Source organism: Entelurus aequoreus, linkage group LG04 (genome assembly GCF_033978785.1).
Source record: "Entelurus aequoreus isolate RoL-2023_Sb linkage group LG04, RoL_Eaeq_v1.1, whole genome shotgun sequence".
NCBI classification, from domain to species: domain Eukaryota; kingdom Metazoa; phylum Chordata; class Actinopteri; order Syngnathiformes; family Syngnathidae; genus Entelurus; species Entelurus aequoreus.
This window is the reverse complement of record NC_084734.1, coordinates 15,327,696-15,344,430: the sequence shown is the minus strand read 5'-3', so window position 1 is coordinate 15,344,430 and position 16,735 is coordinate 15,327,696. Positions and strand designations below refer to the sequence as shown.

At 36.7% G+C, this 16,735-nt stretch overlaps 1 protein-coding gene across 1 annotated transcript in view; it reads left to right on the top strand.

Annotated features, from left to right (window-relative positions):
• The window catches only part of LOC133648322 (disks large 1 tumor suppressor protein-like), an 84,091-nt gene that overhangs the window by 39,149 nt on the left and 28,207 nt on the right, over positions 1–16,735 (top strand). The window contains exon 4 of the mRNA XM_062044300.1: positions 15,108–15,193. Coding sequence (XP_061900284.1) covers positions 15,108–15,193 — 86 coding nt within the window. The remainder of the gene's footprint in view (positions 1–15,107; positions 15,194–16,735) is intronic.

Here is a 16,735-nt window from a genome sequence, read left to right as displayed (position 1 = left end):
GACGTACAAGTTGACAAAACATAATAATATAAATTAATATAGTGCATTATTGTCCAGTTTTGCCTGAAAGGGAGTGGGAAGATGATAACTTATTTAATCCCACTCCCAGTTCACCATACAGTGATTATTCACATGAGTTTCACTGTCACTTTGTTCAAGGATTATAATACAGATGTTGTATCATAGTGGCATTACCACAGGTAACAATAATTATTACACTGTAACAATCATTTGTATCAACAATGTAGGAATAATGAATATACCAACAATGGTAATAGACATCATAGCAATAATGGTAATAGACAACATAGCAATAATGGTAAGGAAACATTGAGCACATGTTAACACTTTGAGACAGAGTATAGCAGCAGGTCTAATTAAAGACCCTCATCTCTATATTTGAACCAGACCCCATGTTTGTATAATAGTTTAAATTGATTAATAGTTTGGCATTGCTTGTGTTGTAAGTCCAGTTTGTTCCATAGTTTTACTCCGCATACAGACACACAAAAACGTTTACGAGTGGTTTGAGTTCTCGGCAATAAGAAATATCCAAAGCCTCTCAAGTTATGAGCTTGCACTCGTCTTATAAAAAAACGTTGTAGATTAGGTGGCAATAATTTGTTAAAAGCTTTATATAAGATTATTAATGTATTATATTTAACAAGGTCATCAAATTTGAGCAACTTTGATTGCGTAAACAGATTATGAGTATGTTCTAAATAACCAACGTTGTGAATGATCCGCACTGCTCTTTTCTGTAATATGATAGGAGGATGAATTGTGTTTTGGTAAGTATTCCCCCATACTTCAACACAGTATGTAAGGTATGGCAGTACCAAGGTGCAGTATAGAGTACGGAGTGCATTTTCATTGAGGTATAGTTTTGCTTTGTTTATAATTGAGAGGCTTTTGGAGATTTTTGTTTTAATATGTCTGACATGAGGTTTCCATGATAGTTTACTATCAATTATTACTCCCAAAAATGTATTCTCATTTACGATTTCAATTTGGGTACCATCAATACTTAATTTCTGTTCAGACGTTATGTTGCGATTTCCAAACATTACTATCTTAGTTTTATTTATATTCAAAGATAATTTATTTGTGTCCATCCATTTTTTTAATATGTTTAGTTCTGTGTTTACTGTATTTATGAGCTCTTCATAGTCATCACTACTGTAGAATATATTTGTGTCGTCTGCAAAAAGTATAAATTTCAGTATTTTGGATGTATTAAACATATCATTAATATATACATTAAACAGTTTTGGCCCCAACACGGACCCTTGGGGGACAACACAAGCAATGCCAAGAGTATCAGATAAAAATTTACCCATTTTAACAAACTGTACCCTCCCTGTTAAATAACTTTTTAACCAGTCGCCAGCCAGCCCCCTAATTCCATATCTTCCCATTTTATCTAGTAGAATTGAATGATTAATGGTATCAAAGGCTTTCTTTAGGTCAATAAAAATACCAACTGCATATCTTTTATGCTCCAGTGCATTAGTAATTTCCTCAATAGCTTCAGTTATTGCCATTGAAGTTGTTCTTTTGGACCTAAAGCCATACTGACCGTCATTGATTATATGATGCTTCTCAAGAAAAGATTCAAGTCGAGAGTTAAATAGTTTCTCTAAGATTTTTGAGAACTGAGGCAAAAGAGAGATTGGTCTGTAATTGGTGAAAGCGTGTTTGCTGTCACTTTTGAAGAGCAGAGTTACTTTAGCGATTTTCATTTGACTTGGAAAGCAGCCAGTCTGGAATGATAAATTACATATATAAGTTAATGGTTTTACAATATTCAGGATAACCTTTTGAACCAATATCATGTTGATATCATGGCAGTCAGTGGAGCACTTACTTTTACACTTCCGCGCAATGTTTGTCACTTCTTGCTCATTTGTAGCTGAGAGGAAGAATGACAAAGAATTCTGTTCAATAGTTGATTTTGTAACTCCATTGTCTGGGATATCAACAGCCAATTTAGGACCAACATTTACAAAAAAACTATTGAACTTGTTTACTACATTACTCATATTATAATCTTCACTGTTTTCATCAAAAAAGTAATCAGGATATGTCAACTTGGAATATCCTTGTTTTATTAGACTATTCAAAACATCCCAAGTTCCTTTTATATTATTTTTGTTTTCATATAGTTTTTTTTGATAATATAACCGTTTGCTTGTTCTTATAATATCAGTTAATTTATTTTTGTACTTCTGTATCGTTGTTCGACTTCTTTTGTTTTTATTTTGATGAAAAGTTTGTAGAGATTGTTTTTCTTTTTACAGGCATTAATTATCCCTTTTGTGATCCAAGGGCTATTTTTATTTTTTCCTTTTATAAAATATTCTTTTACGGGGCAATGTTTATTATGCAGGGAAGTAAAGATGTCTAAAAAATTACAATAAGCACTGTCGTGGTTAGGGCCTTGCATGGCAGCTCCCGCCATCAGTGTGTGAATGTGTGTGTGAATGTGTGTGTGAATGTGGAAATAGTGTCAAAGCGCTTTGAGTACCTTGAAGGTAGAAAAGCGCTATACAAGTATAAACCCATTTACCATTTACTGAAGTCCAATCCTGAACTACTAAACTATTGTTTAGGGCACAGATTGTTTCCTCAGTTGTTATTCGTTTAGAGATTTTTGCCATAGTGTCTTTGGTTTTCTTGAGATGACAGTCATATAAAGTAAAAACAGGTAAATGGTCAGTGATATCACATATAAATAGGCCACTGGTGACTTGATTTCCCATAATGTTTGTAAAAATGTTGTCAATGATTGTGGCACTATGTGTTGTTATTCTGCTTGGTTTGGTTATGGTTGGATATAGAGACAGGCTGTACATTGTGTCAATGAAGTCATCAACATGTTTTTGCTTGGTTGAGTTTAACAAATCAATGTTAAAATCACCACAGATAAATATGGTTTTTTGGTTCACAGAGGAAAATAGTTTACCCATCCACTCATTGAAAGTTTCTATGCTTGAACCAGGTGTCCGATATACACAGCTCATGAAGATATTTGTCTTTTTGTCATTTAGGATTTCCACTGTTAAACATTCAAAGAATCCATCGACTGCTATGGTCATGTTTGTTAAAATTTTAAATGTAGCAGATTTATGAATGTACAATGCGACCCCTCCTCCTATTTTATTTATTCTGTTTATGTATGTTAATTCATAGTCATTCAGACTAAATTCAATACCTTTATCACTGTTGAACCAGGTTTCAGTAATTGCAACAATGGTAAATGGATGACTAAATTCTTTCAAGTAATCCTTGATAGCCTCAAAGTTAGTGTACATGCTTCGACTATTGAAATGTATTATAGATAGACTATCTTCTGATTTTACACTGTTTTTATATTGTTCGCGGGTAAAATAATTACAGTTTTTAACAATCGCAGAGTAAAAATTATTATCAGGGTCTATGTCCATATCAGTCTCTGTTGTGGCGTGCTCTTGATACTCACACATGTCCAGTTCTTTTTGTTGATGTTGGAGGATCTTCTGTAACATGTCCATATTAATACTTGGTGTGGTCTGTGTTCTTGGTGTGGGTAACATTGAGATGATGTAAAAGTCACAAGCTACATTGATACCAAGTTCTGCATCAATGTCAATACTTATCAAGATCTTCTATTTTCCTTATCACCAAGACTTTTGCTTCCTCCGGCGTCCCATTTAGTTTTTATGAAGATCTTACAGTTCGTTACCCAGGTTTGTTGAATCTTGCTTTGCCTTTTAAGTTGTCGTGCGACCCTTGCGATGTCAGCATTTTGGTGCTCCCTCACCCCAGTCACATCGCCGCACAGGGAAAGGCGTGTGAGCCTCATCTCCTCGAACTCCTCCGATGTGGGGCTTTTCCTCGGTGCAGGCATCACGATCTATCTGCCGACGCATCCAGCAACAGAAGGAAAAATCAACCTCCGTATCTCAGGCCGGTAATGCTAGCCAGCTCCGGTGTGCTAGCTCGCAGCACCGATCGACACAAGCTACAAAGTGTCACGGCACAGTGACACAGCGAAGCCAAAAAAGCACAAAAGTACAAAAAAGTACAAAAAGTTGTACTAGCTTTGCACAAGGCGATTGCCAAACTCAACAGCCCCACTTCGAAAACAGCCAAACGCGCGCAAACTCCAACTGAACTGTCCGAATCTCTCTCGCTCCATTGAAAACAATGGTAGAATATGAGGAGTCCTTCCTCTGGTGACATCACGCTACTTCCGGTACAGGCAAGGCTTTTTTTTTATCAGCGACCAAAAGTTGCGACCTTTATCGTCGTTGTTCTCTACTAAATCCTTTCATCAAAAATATGGCAATATCGCGAAATGATCAAGTATGACACAGAATGGATCTGCTATCCCCGTTTTTAAATAAAAAAATGTCATTTCAGTAAGCCTTTAAGTGTTGTACGTGCGTACAAATGTTTTAAATTACATTTTTCTCTAAGATTATATTTCTCCTCTTTTTTTGAGAAGAATGGTTGTATATTTTTGGGCAGCAGGTTATAGTTTGCTTTGTGTATAATTTTAGCTGTTTGCAAATTCACGAAGTCGTGGAATTTCAGTATTTTTGATTAAATAAATAAAGGATTTGTACGTTCTCTATATCTATATATTATGTGTTATTATAACTGATCTTTTTTGTAACACCGTTAGTGAATGAAATGTACTTTTGTAGTTATTTCCCCATATTTCTGCACAATAACTCAGATATGAGTTATTGATATCCTTGCCTGAACATCTTTCCCAAAGTTATTTTTTTGAAACAAATTTCCTGATGTTCTGCAAAGAAGAACTCATAAATGTACCACGAGCCTAACTGCAGTGTTTCCCACACATTCATTTATTTGTGGCGGCCCGCCACGAAAGAATTACGTCCGCCACAAATCAAAATAATTGTTTTTTTTTTGTTTTTTTTGTCCTGTCCTGCTTCTCAGGAAAATCATATATTTGATGTAGATGCCCATTTAGGCTGTTCAGATTTACTTTACAAAAGAGAAGTGTAGGATACTTCTCTTGTTGCCTTATTTGTATTTGACCACTACTGTTTTCTGTTTATTTGTTACTGACTGTGGCAGGACACCTCTGCCTCTGTTTCACTTTATGTTGCTGGTAAATAATATGGTTGTAGTAGTAGGCTAAAGTTAAATTATTTAGTATGCACTAATTAAAGGGGCAGAGCTTTAAGAGACATTTTAGCTTTTATATTTTATAAGATATATTTTTTGTAAGAACCACAATTAATAAATATATTTCAGTGAATAACTTATTGTTCAAATCTGTATATAAATATGTACATAACGTGTTGTAATTATATTGTAAAATGGATGGACGTTTAAAACAAAACTGTTATTATTAATTAGTAAGTATACATTTTTTGAGCTTTTTTAGAGAAAATCATATCATTGTATTAAATTATGCAAATTACTCGATGATGTCATGGTGACCACGCCCATAGCCACGCCCCCACCGCCACAGGTATCTTGGCAGTTTATGGGAAACACTGAACTGTCATTTCTGCCTTCTGCAGTTTTTATTGAGTTGTCACATTGGCCAGCGTTGTTTTTGTGTGTGTCAGTGTCGCTTCTTTGTGGTCCACCGGAACCAACTCAACATGTGGTTTCACTCCTCGCTATTCTTCTCTGGAGTCCTCCTCACAAACAGAGCGTAGAAAACATGCCGATAAAAGGAGCACTTCTGCTGATAAAAAAGCGCTGTTGTACAACAAAGCGCCATGCCTTTGTCTCGCCTCGCCCGGACGTTGAACTTTCGGAAAAGTTGACGTTGCCTCGCCGTCTAACCTCTTTATGTCAGCGGCCTCACGGCTCCCGTGTGTGACATCAGCAAAGTTGTCCGTGTGCGTTCTCATCAGAGGGGCCGCCACGAGCTAATGTGGACCACACGAGGCCAGATGATGGCAGTCTGTAAAGAAAAGACAACAAGAAAGGTGCAATGAGGTAGAATGAATAGATGCCATGTTTTTTTTTGTCTGTGTTTGCTAGTAAGTTAGCAGGAATTATGCAATATCTACACACTTTAGGGCAGGATTGTCCAACTCATTTTCATTGAGGGCCACATTGTTCAAAACCCCAAACCAGTGAAGTTGTCACGTTGTGTAAATGGTAAATAAAAACAGAATACAATTATTTGCAAATCCTTTTCAACTTATATTTAATTGAATAGACTGCAAAGACAAGATATTTAATGTTCACACTGAGAAACTTATTTTTGTTTGCAAATACTCATTAACTTAGAATTTAATGGCAGCAACACATTGCAAAAAAGTGTCACAGGGGTATTTTTACCACTGTGTTACATGGCCTTTCCTTTTAACACTCAGTAAACGTTTGGGAACTGAGGAGACACATTTTTGAAGTGGAATTCTTTCCCAGTCTTGCTTGATGTACAGCTTAAGTTGTTCAACAGTCCGGGGGTCTCCGTTGTGGTATTTTAGGCTTCATAATGCACCACACATTTTCAATGGGAGACAGGTCTGGACTACAGGCAGGCCAGTCTAGTACCCGCACTCTTTTACTATGAAGCCACGCTGTTGTAACACGTGGCTTGGCATTGTCTTGCTGAAATAAGCAGGGGCGTCCATGATAACGTTGCTTGGATGGCAACGTATGTTGCTCCAAAACCTGTATGTACCTTTCACAAATGTGTGAGTTACCCATGCCTTGGGCACTAATACACCCCCATACCATCACAGATGCTGGCTTTTACTCTTTGCGCCTAGAACCATCCGGATGGTTATTTTCCTCTTTGTTCTGGAGGACACGACGTCCACAGTTTCCAAAAACAATTTGAAATGTGTACTCGTCAGACCACAGAACACCTTTCCACTTTGCATCAGTCCATCATAGATGAGCTCGGGCCCAGCGAAGCTGGCGGCGTTTCTGGGTGTTGTTGATAAATGGCTTTGGCTTTGCACAGTAGAGTTTTAACTTGCACTTACAGATGTAGCGACCAATTGTAGTTACTTAAACTGTTGGACGATTTGGTCACGCATTAGGGCAGGCCAGTCTAGTACCCGCACTCTTTTACTATGAAGCCACGCTGTTGTAACACGTGGCTTCGCATTGTCCTGCTGAAATAAGCAGGGGCGTCCATGATAACGTTGTTTGGATGACAACATATGTTGCTCCAAAACCTGTATGTACCTTTTAGCATCAATGGTGCCTTCACAGATGTGTAAGTTACCCATGCCTTGGGCACTAATACACCCCCATACAATCACAGATGCTGGCTTTTACAATTTGCGCCGAGAACAGTCCGGATGGTTCTTTTCCTCTTTGGTCCACAGTTTCCAAAAACCATTTGAAATGTGGACTCGTCAGACCACAGAACACTTTTCCACTTTGCATCAGTCCATCTTAGATGAGCTCAGGGCGAAGCCGGCGGCGTTTCTGGGTGTTAAATGATAAATGATAAATGGGTTATACTTGTATAGCGCTTTTCTACCTTCAAGGTACTCAAAGCGCTTTGACAGTATTTCCACATTCATCCATTCACACACACATTCACACACTGATGGCGGGAGCTGCCATGCAAGGCACTAACCAGCAGCCATCAGGAGCAAGGGTGAAGTGTCTTGCCCAAGGACACAACGGACGTGACTAGGAAGGTAGAAGGTCGGGATTGAACCCCAGTAACCAGCAACACTCCGATTGCTGACCCGGCCACTCTACCAACTTCGCCACGGGTGTTGTTGATAAATGGCTTTGGCTTTGCAAAGTAGAGTTTTAACTTGCACTTACAGATGTAGCGACCAACTGTAGTTACTGACAGTAGTTTTCTGAAGTGTTCTTTAGCCCACGTGGTGATATCCTTTACACACTGATGGCGCTTTTTGATTGATTGATTGATTGAAACTTTTATTAGTAGATTGCACAGTACAGTACTAGGTGAAATTAGATAATCTCCCTCGGCACACTGGTGTGCCGCGGCACAGTGGTTGAAAAACACTGATCTAATATAACTATCACTTTTCTTTATAACTTCATTAATTCTTAAAAATCATTCTGACATTTCAGTTTAACATTTTTATTTAAGTGTTTTTGTTTCTGTAAAATGTGAACCTTTTTCTCCAAATATTCCTAAAGTGAATAATTGTTTTACAATGACAATTTTTTCCCACACATTACTAACTTTTTTGCCAAAAAACCCCCCCACTTTTTTCCCCCACAATATTTTCACTTTATTTTTTCACACTATTTGTAAAATGGCATACATTTTCTTCTAAAATTTAAACTTTGGTCTCAAAATATTCCTACAGTGCATAGTTTTTTTTATACAGTGACAACTTTTCTCTCAAAATATTACAAACTTTTTTATAATATATTTGACTTGAATCTTGAAAAATTGCATGACTTGGTCCTGTAAAATATATTTTTCTCAGAATATTCCTAAAAAAATCTTGCATGATAATTTTTTCTCACAGTGTTGCAACTTTTTTTCAAAATAAAATTATGACTTTTTTTCACAATATATTTGACTTTAATCATGTAAAATTGATATTTCTCTTAAAAAATGTTCTTGAGATATTTCTACACAATTTTTTTTTCTCACAGTATTGCAACTTTTTTTTCTAAGAAAATTTACTTTTTTCACAATATATTTGACTTTAATCATGTAAAATTAATACCTTTTTCTTAAATGTAAAACAAATATATGTTCTTAAAATATTTCTACACAGGTCTTGTAAAAAAAACAAAAACTTTTTTTCTGAAAAACTGACTGTTTTCACAATTTATTTGACTTTAATGATGTAAAATTAATACATTGTTACTTAAAAAATGTTCTTAATATATTTCTACACAATACTTGAAAAAAAACTTCTTACAATATTGCGACTTTTTTCTAAAAAATATTGACTTTTTCACACTGTATTTGACTTAAATCATGTAAAATAATACAACATTACTAACTTAAAAAATATAAAAAGTAGTTTTTCATAATTTATTTGACTTTAATATTGTAAAATTACTTAATTTTGTCTTGTAAAATAAAAAATTCCCAGATTATTCCTAAAAATTCTGGTGTGGTTTTTTTACTCACAATATTGCAACTTGAAATAAAATATATAAAAAAATACTGTGCTAAGGTGACAAATGAGATGTCAAACAGTTGAGGATAAATGGTACATACTCTGTGTGGAGCAATGGCCTCATTTGTAGAATAATGGTGACAAACTGGGCGGTTCACACCCGAGTTAGTCCAGCCAGTTGGCTGCCTTTTGGGAGTTGTAGGTCAAAAGGCCAAATGGCTGCCATTTGGGAGTTTGTAGTGTTAAAGGTTCGAAACATTTACAAAACCCAAAAGCAGTGAAGTTGTCACGTTGTGTAAATGATAAATAAAAACAGAATACAATGATTTGCAAATCCTTTTCAACTTATATTCAATTGAATAGACTGCAAAAACAAGATATTTAACGTTCCAACTGGAAAACGTTGTTATTTTTTGCAAATATTAACTCATTTGGAATTTGATGCCTACAACATGTTTAAAAAAAGCTGGCACAAGTGGCAAAAAAGACTGAGAAAGTTGAGGAATGCTCATCAAACACTTATTTGGAACATCCCACAGGTGAACAGGCTAATTGGGAACAGGTGGGTGCCATGATTGGGTATAAAAGCAGCTTCCATGAAATGCTCAGTCATTCACAAACAAGGACAGGGCGAGGGTCACCACTTTGTCAACAAATGCGTGAGCAAATTGTCGAACAGTTTAAGAACAACATTTCTCAACGAGCTATTGCAAGGAATTTAGGGATTTCACCATCTACGGTCCGTAATATCATCAAAAGATTCAGAGAATCTGGAGAAATCACTGCACGTAAGTGATGAAATTACGGACCTTGGATCCCTCAGGCGGTACTGCATCAAAAAGGGACATCCGTGTGTAAAGGATATCACCACATGGACTGAGGAACACTTCAAAATACACTGTCAGTAACTAAAGTTGGTCGCTACATCTGTAAGTGCAAGTTAAAACTCTACTATGCAAAGTCAAAGCCATTTATCAACAACACCCAGAAACACCGCCGGCTTCGCTGGGCCCGAGCTCATCTAAGAAGGACTGATGCAAAGTGGAAAAGTGTTCTGTGGTCTGACGAGTCCACATTTCATATAACCGAGTGCTGTTAAAAGGAAAGGCCATGTAACACAGTGGTAAAAATGCCCCTGTGACAACTTTTTTGCAATGTGTTGCTGCCATTAAATTCTATGTTAATGATTATTTCCAAAAGTTTTCTAGTTCGAACATTAAATATCTCGTGTTTGCAGTCTATTCAATTGAATATAAATTGAAAAGGATTTTTAAATCATTGTATTCTGTTTTTATTTACCATTTACACAACGTGACAACTTCACTGCTTTTGGGTTTTGTACATTATCTTTAAAACCAGCCTCCTAGATCTTACCATTTACACAACGTGCCAACTTCACTGGGTTGTGTATTTGGAGTAGGGCTGCGAATCTTTGGGTGTCCCACGATTCGATTCAAAATCGATTCTTGGGGGTCACGATTTGATTCAAAATCGATTTTTTTCTCACAAACGATATTTTCCCGATTCAAAAGGATTCTCTATTCATTCAATACATAGATTTCAGCAGGATCTACCCCAGTCTGCTGACATGCAAGCAGAGTAGTAGATTTTTGTAAAAAGCTTTTATAATTGTAAAGGACAATGTTTTATCAACTGATTGCAATAATGTACATTTGTTTTAACTATTAAATGAACCAAAAATATGACTTATTTTATCTTTGTGAAAATATTGGACACAGTGTGTTGTCAAGGTTATGAGATGTGATGCAAGTGTAAGCCACTGTGACACTATTGTTCTTTTTTTATTTTTTTTTATAAATGTCTAATGATAATGTCAATGAGGGATTTTTAATCACTGCTATGTTGAAATTGTAACTAATATTGATACTGTTGTTGATAATATTCATTTTTGTTTCACTATTGGTTTGTTCTGTGTCGTGTTTGTGTCTCCTCTCAATTGCTCTGTTTATTGCAGTTCTGAGTGTTGCCGGGTCGGGTTTGGTTTTGGAATTGGATTGCATTGTTATGGTATTGCTGTGTATTGTTTTGTTGGATTGATTAATAAGAAAATAATTTAAAAAAATAAATGAAAAAAATATACTGTATCAAAAGTTTGGGGTCACCCAAACAATTTTGTGGAATAGCCTTCATTTCTAAGAACAAGAATAGACTGTCGAGTTTCAGATGAAAGTTCTCTTTTTCTGGCCATTTTGAGCATTTAATTGACCCCACAAATGTGATGCTCCAGAAACTCAATCTGCTCAAAGGAAGGTCAGTTTTGTAGCTTCTGTAACGAGCTAAACTGTTTTCAGATGTGTGAACATGATTGCACAAGGGTTTTCTAATCATCAATTAGCCTTCTGACCCAATGAGCAAACACATTGTACCATTAGAACACTGGAGTGATAGTTGCTGGAAATGGGCCTCTATACACCTATGTAGATATTGCACCAAAAACCAGACATTTGCAGCTAGAATAGTCATTTACCACATTATAGAGTGTATTTCTTTAAAGTTAAGACTAGTTTAAAGTGCTTTTCCTTAAAAAATAAGGACATTTCAATGTGACCCCAAACTTTTGAACGGTAGTGTATATAAAAAATTAAAAAATTAAATCGATTTTTTTAAAATGAGAATCGATTCTGAATCACACAACATGAGAATCGCGATTCGAATTCGAATCAATTTTTTTCCCACACCCCTAATTTGGAGACTCATTTGCCCAGGTCTGGCCTAAACACAGTAACGTCTAATAAAAAAAATAAGGAGGAATGTTGTTTGGATGCATTAAACGGTCTGTAAATTGTTGCACTGCAAAAAGTCAGTGTTCAAAAACAAGGAAAAAAAATACAAAAATTAGGGGTATTTTATTTGAACTAAGCAAAATTATCTGCCAATAGAACAAGAAAATTCGGCTTGTCAAGACTTTCCAAAACAAGTAAAATTAGCTAACCTCAATGAACCCAAAAATACCTTAAAATACGTATATTCTCTCTAATAACAAGTAGGGATGTCCCGATCCAGGGTTTTGCACTTCCGATCCGATACCGATGTTGTTTTTGCACTTCCGATCCGATACCGATACTGGCCGATACTGGCCTTATCCGAGCATGTATTAAAGTTTAAAGTTATTTAGCCTACTTAGTTGTCAGATTCATGTAGAAAAGGGTTTTAGTACTCTTGATAACAACTAGCTAGCTGAAGTAGGTGAGTTTGAATAATACACAATGGATATGTTGACGTGCGGAGTTTCAAACACTCTTTATTTTCTAGCAGGGGACTTTTCAAACGATGCTACATATTAGCAGTAATGCTACTTTTTATAGCAACGCTTTTGCCCCACACTTGACAAATTACGGTTGTCTGTTCGACATATTCCCGCTTGGAGCCAAACCACCGCCAGACGATGGACCCCCTGCTGTTTTTCTTGGGAATTAATTAATTCTTCCTTCATTATTACCGCTCACACGGCTACGCTAGCATCGCAGCTAACGTTAGCCATGCTGCTACCTCTCTGCTGGGAGGTATGTGACGTATGACGTGACAGTATGTGACGTGTGTAAGAAGGTGCGCTTGTCTGTCTGTGAGAAGCAGACACAAGAAGGAGTGGGAAGAGCCTGTCGTTTAATGCCAGCAGCTAAAAGCAACTGCGTGAGAACGTATACTCGAATATCACGAGATAGTCATTTTATATATCGCACAGAGACAGCTGACATTTTTACCGGTAACTTTTAATTAACATGGCCGTCTTAACGGTTAGGACACAGACCTGTGGATGTGTTGAAGGTGTGCTGGAAAATGCGGAACGGAAATTAGGGAGCAGGTGGTAGAGGTGAACGGGACCGTGTCCCCCCCCCCCCTTCCCCCTTCTCGGTGAGCTGTGGAGTCCCCCAAGGCAGACCTTTACTGTTCCTAATATACATAAACGACTTGTCATCGGCATGCGACTGTGAATTGTTTTTGTTTGCGGATGACTCTGCCCTGCTGGTATCCGGCAAGGACAAGTCACAGGTGGAGAAAATCCTCAGTGCTGAGCTCTGTAGAACTTGCACCTGGCTCGCTGACAACAAGCTATCCATACACTTGGGTAAAACAGAATCCATCCTGTTTGGGTCCCACATCAACCTTAAGAAAGTCAATGACTTCACTATAAAAGTGGGTGACATTGTTATCACCAGGAAAGATGAGGTCACCTACCTAGGTTCCATTCTACCTTTCCTGTGATAAAATGGCAACCAAGGTAATCAAAAAGGTTAACCAACGAACAAGATTTCTCTACAGAATCTCCTCTCTGGTCAACAAAAGCACCTTGAGGATTCTGGCGGGAACTCTCGTTCAACCCTTTTTCGATTACGCATGCACCTCCTGGTACCCTAGCACCTCCAAAACCCTCAAATCTAAACTCCAAACATCTCAGAACAAGCTAGTCAGATTACTTCTAGACCTCCACCCCAGATCACACCTCACTCCTACCCACTTCTCCAAAGTGGGCTGGCTCAAGGTGGAGGACAGAGTTAAACAACTTGCACTGAGCCTAGTCTATAAAATCCACTACACCTCCCTGATACCGAAGTACATGTCAAACTACAACCATAACCACAACACCAGGGGGAGCTCCACTAACCACGTTAAACCCAGATTCCGAACTAACAAAGGTCTTAACTCATTCTCTTTCTATGCCACATCAATGTGGAATGCGCTCCCAACAGGTGTAAAAGAAAGGGCATCTCTATCCTCCTTCAAAACCGCAATAAAAGTTCACCTCCAGGCAGCTACAACCCTAAACTAACACCCTCCCCGGATTGCTAATAATCAAATGTAAACAATTAAATGCAGATACTTTTTCTTATGCCTTCTGATCTCTCTCTCTCTCTCTCTCTCTGTCTGTCTCTCTCTCTCTCTCTCTCTATGTCCACTACTTGCTGTCCATATCCTACCCCCTCCATACCCCCGCTCCACACCCCTGATTGTAAATAATGTAAATAATTCAATGTGATTATCTTGTGTGATGACTGTATTATGATGATAGTATATATGATAGTATATATCTGTATCATGAATCAATTTAAGTGGACCCCGACTTAAACAAGTTGAAAAACTTATTCGGGTGTTACCATTTAGTGGTCAATTGTACGGAATATGTACTTCACTGTGCAACCTACTAATAAAAGTCTCAATCAATCAATCAAAGCAGCAGAAAAGTGGAATGTATTATTTAAACCTGCGCGTTGGAAAACACGGACCCGAATTTTTTTAAAAACTGGATCTGGATCGGCATTTTCCCATGCCTTGCCGATATGCAATTTTTGGCAAATATCGGCGGCCGATCCGATCTAAATATCGTATCGAGACAGCCCTAATAACAAGTGCACTTTTCTTGGTAGAAAAAAAGGGACATTTTTGCTCAATGTGTTAAAAAATATTCTTAAATGAAGTAAATGCTAGTGCCATTATCTTGACATAATGATATGCGCTCGGCATCATGTATTTTTTTTCATGCTTGAAGTAAGAAATGATTACTTTAAAAAAGTAGTACTTATGAGTGTTGATGACACAGCTTTGCAACAGTTGATATTCTAGTTTCAAGCATGTTTTACTCAATATAGGTCATCAAATCTCAGCAACAAGCTGTAATATCTTACTGAGATCACTGAGGACCAAAACACTTAAAACAAGTAAAACACTCTAACATAAAATCTGCTTAGTGAGAAGAAAGATCTTATCAGACAGAAAATAAGCAAATATCACCCTCATTTGAGATATTTCATCTTGCTTAGATTTCAGTTTTTGCAGTGTGGCTGAGTCAGCAAGTACCTGAGTCACATACTTCAACAGCTAGAGAAGAGGAGCTCTTCATAGGGCGGAGACATAACAGACAATAGAAAACTCCCACCTGCACATCACATGACGTCAGAGTAGCGATTGACCCCCCTGGGATCTTTCACTGACCACTCCAGATGACCATGAACATTAGTATTGCTTGCGTAATGTTGCTGACTCTCTGAGTTTATATACAACATATTGTTTTTTCCTCCTGTGTCACAGATATTCAAGAGTGTTACGAGGTGACCTTGCAGCTAAACACGCAACAAAGTGTGCTGACAAAAGAAGATAAAGCGGATGCGTGGGAGGTAACTACTGTACTTTGTCACCTAATGTTTACATCCAAAGTTGGAGCAGGGCGGGGTCAAAAGACCATTATTGTCATCATCTTGCTGCTTGCTACACTTCTGTTAAAATGTAATAATCACTTATTCTTCTCTTCTTTGATACTTTACATTAGTTTTGGATGATACCACACATTTAGGTATCGATTCGATACTGTTATGGTTGGAGGGAGTTGTGACGGCACAGACGCAAGGGGTCCTGGTACTGTTGTCTCCATACTAATATGTTGGTACCGGTAGCAAAATGTATTTCGATACTTTTCTAAATTATTGTCTTTATTTTAACAAAAAATCTTAGGGTCCATTAAACATATGTTTATTATTGCAATTTAGTCCTTAAATAAAATAGTGAACATACTAGACAACTTGTCTTTTAGTAGTAAGTAAACAAACAAAGACTCCTAATTAGTCTGCTGACGTATGCAGTAACATATTGTGTCATTTATCCACCTATTATTTTGTCTACATTATAAAGGACAAGCTGTAAAAAATAATTATTAATCTACTTGTTCATTTACTGTTAATATCTGATTATTTTCTGTTTTAACATGTTCTATCTACACTTCTGTTAAAATGTAATAATCGCTTATTCTTCTGTTGTTTGATATTTTACATTAGTTTTGGATGATACCACACATTTAGGTATCGATTCGATACTGTTATGGTTGGAGGGAGTTGTGACGGCACAGACACAAGGGGTCTCCATACTAATATGTTGGTACCGGTACCAAAATGTAATTCGATACTTTTCTAAATGATTGTCTTTATTTTAACAAAAAATCTTAGGGTCCATTAAACATATGTTTACTATTGTAATTTAGTCCTTAAATAAAATAGTGAACATACTAGACAACTTGTCTTTTAGTAGTAAGTAAACAAACAAAGACTCCTAATTAGTCTGCTGACGTATGCAGTAACATATTGTGTCATTTATCTACCTATTATTTTGTCAACATTATAAAGGACAAGCTGTAAAAAACAATTATTAATCTACTTGTTCATTTACTGTTAATGTCTGATATTTTTCTGTTTTAACATGTTCTATCTACACTTCTGTTAAAATGTAATAATCGCTTATTCTTATGTTGTTTGATACTTTACATTAGTTTTGGATGATACCACACATTTAGGTATCGATTCAATACTGTTATGGTTGGAGGGAGTTGTGACGGCACAGACGCAAGGGGTCCTGGTACTGTTGTCTCCATACTAATATGTTGGTACCGATACCAAAATGTATTTCGATACTTTTCTAAATTATTGTCTTTATTTTAACAAAAAATCGTAGGGTACATTAATATATGTTTATTATTGCAATTTAGTCATTAAATAAAATAGTTAACATACGAGACAACTTGTCTTTTAGTAGTAAGTAAACAAACAAAGACTCCTAATTAGTCTGCTGACGTATGCAATAACATATTGTGTCATTTATACACCTATTATTTTGTCTACATTATAAAGGACAAGCTGTAAAAATTGATTATTAATTGACTTGTTCATTTA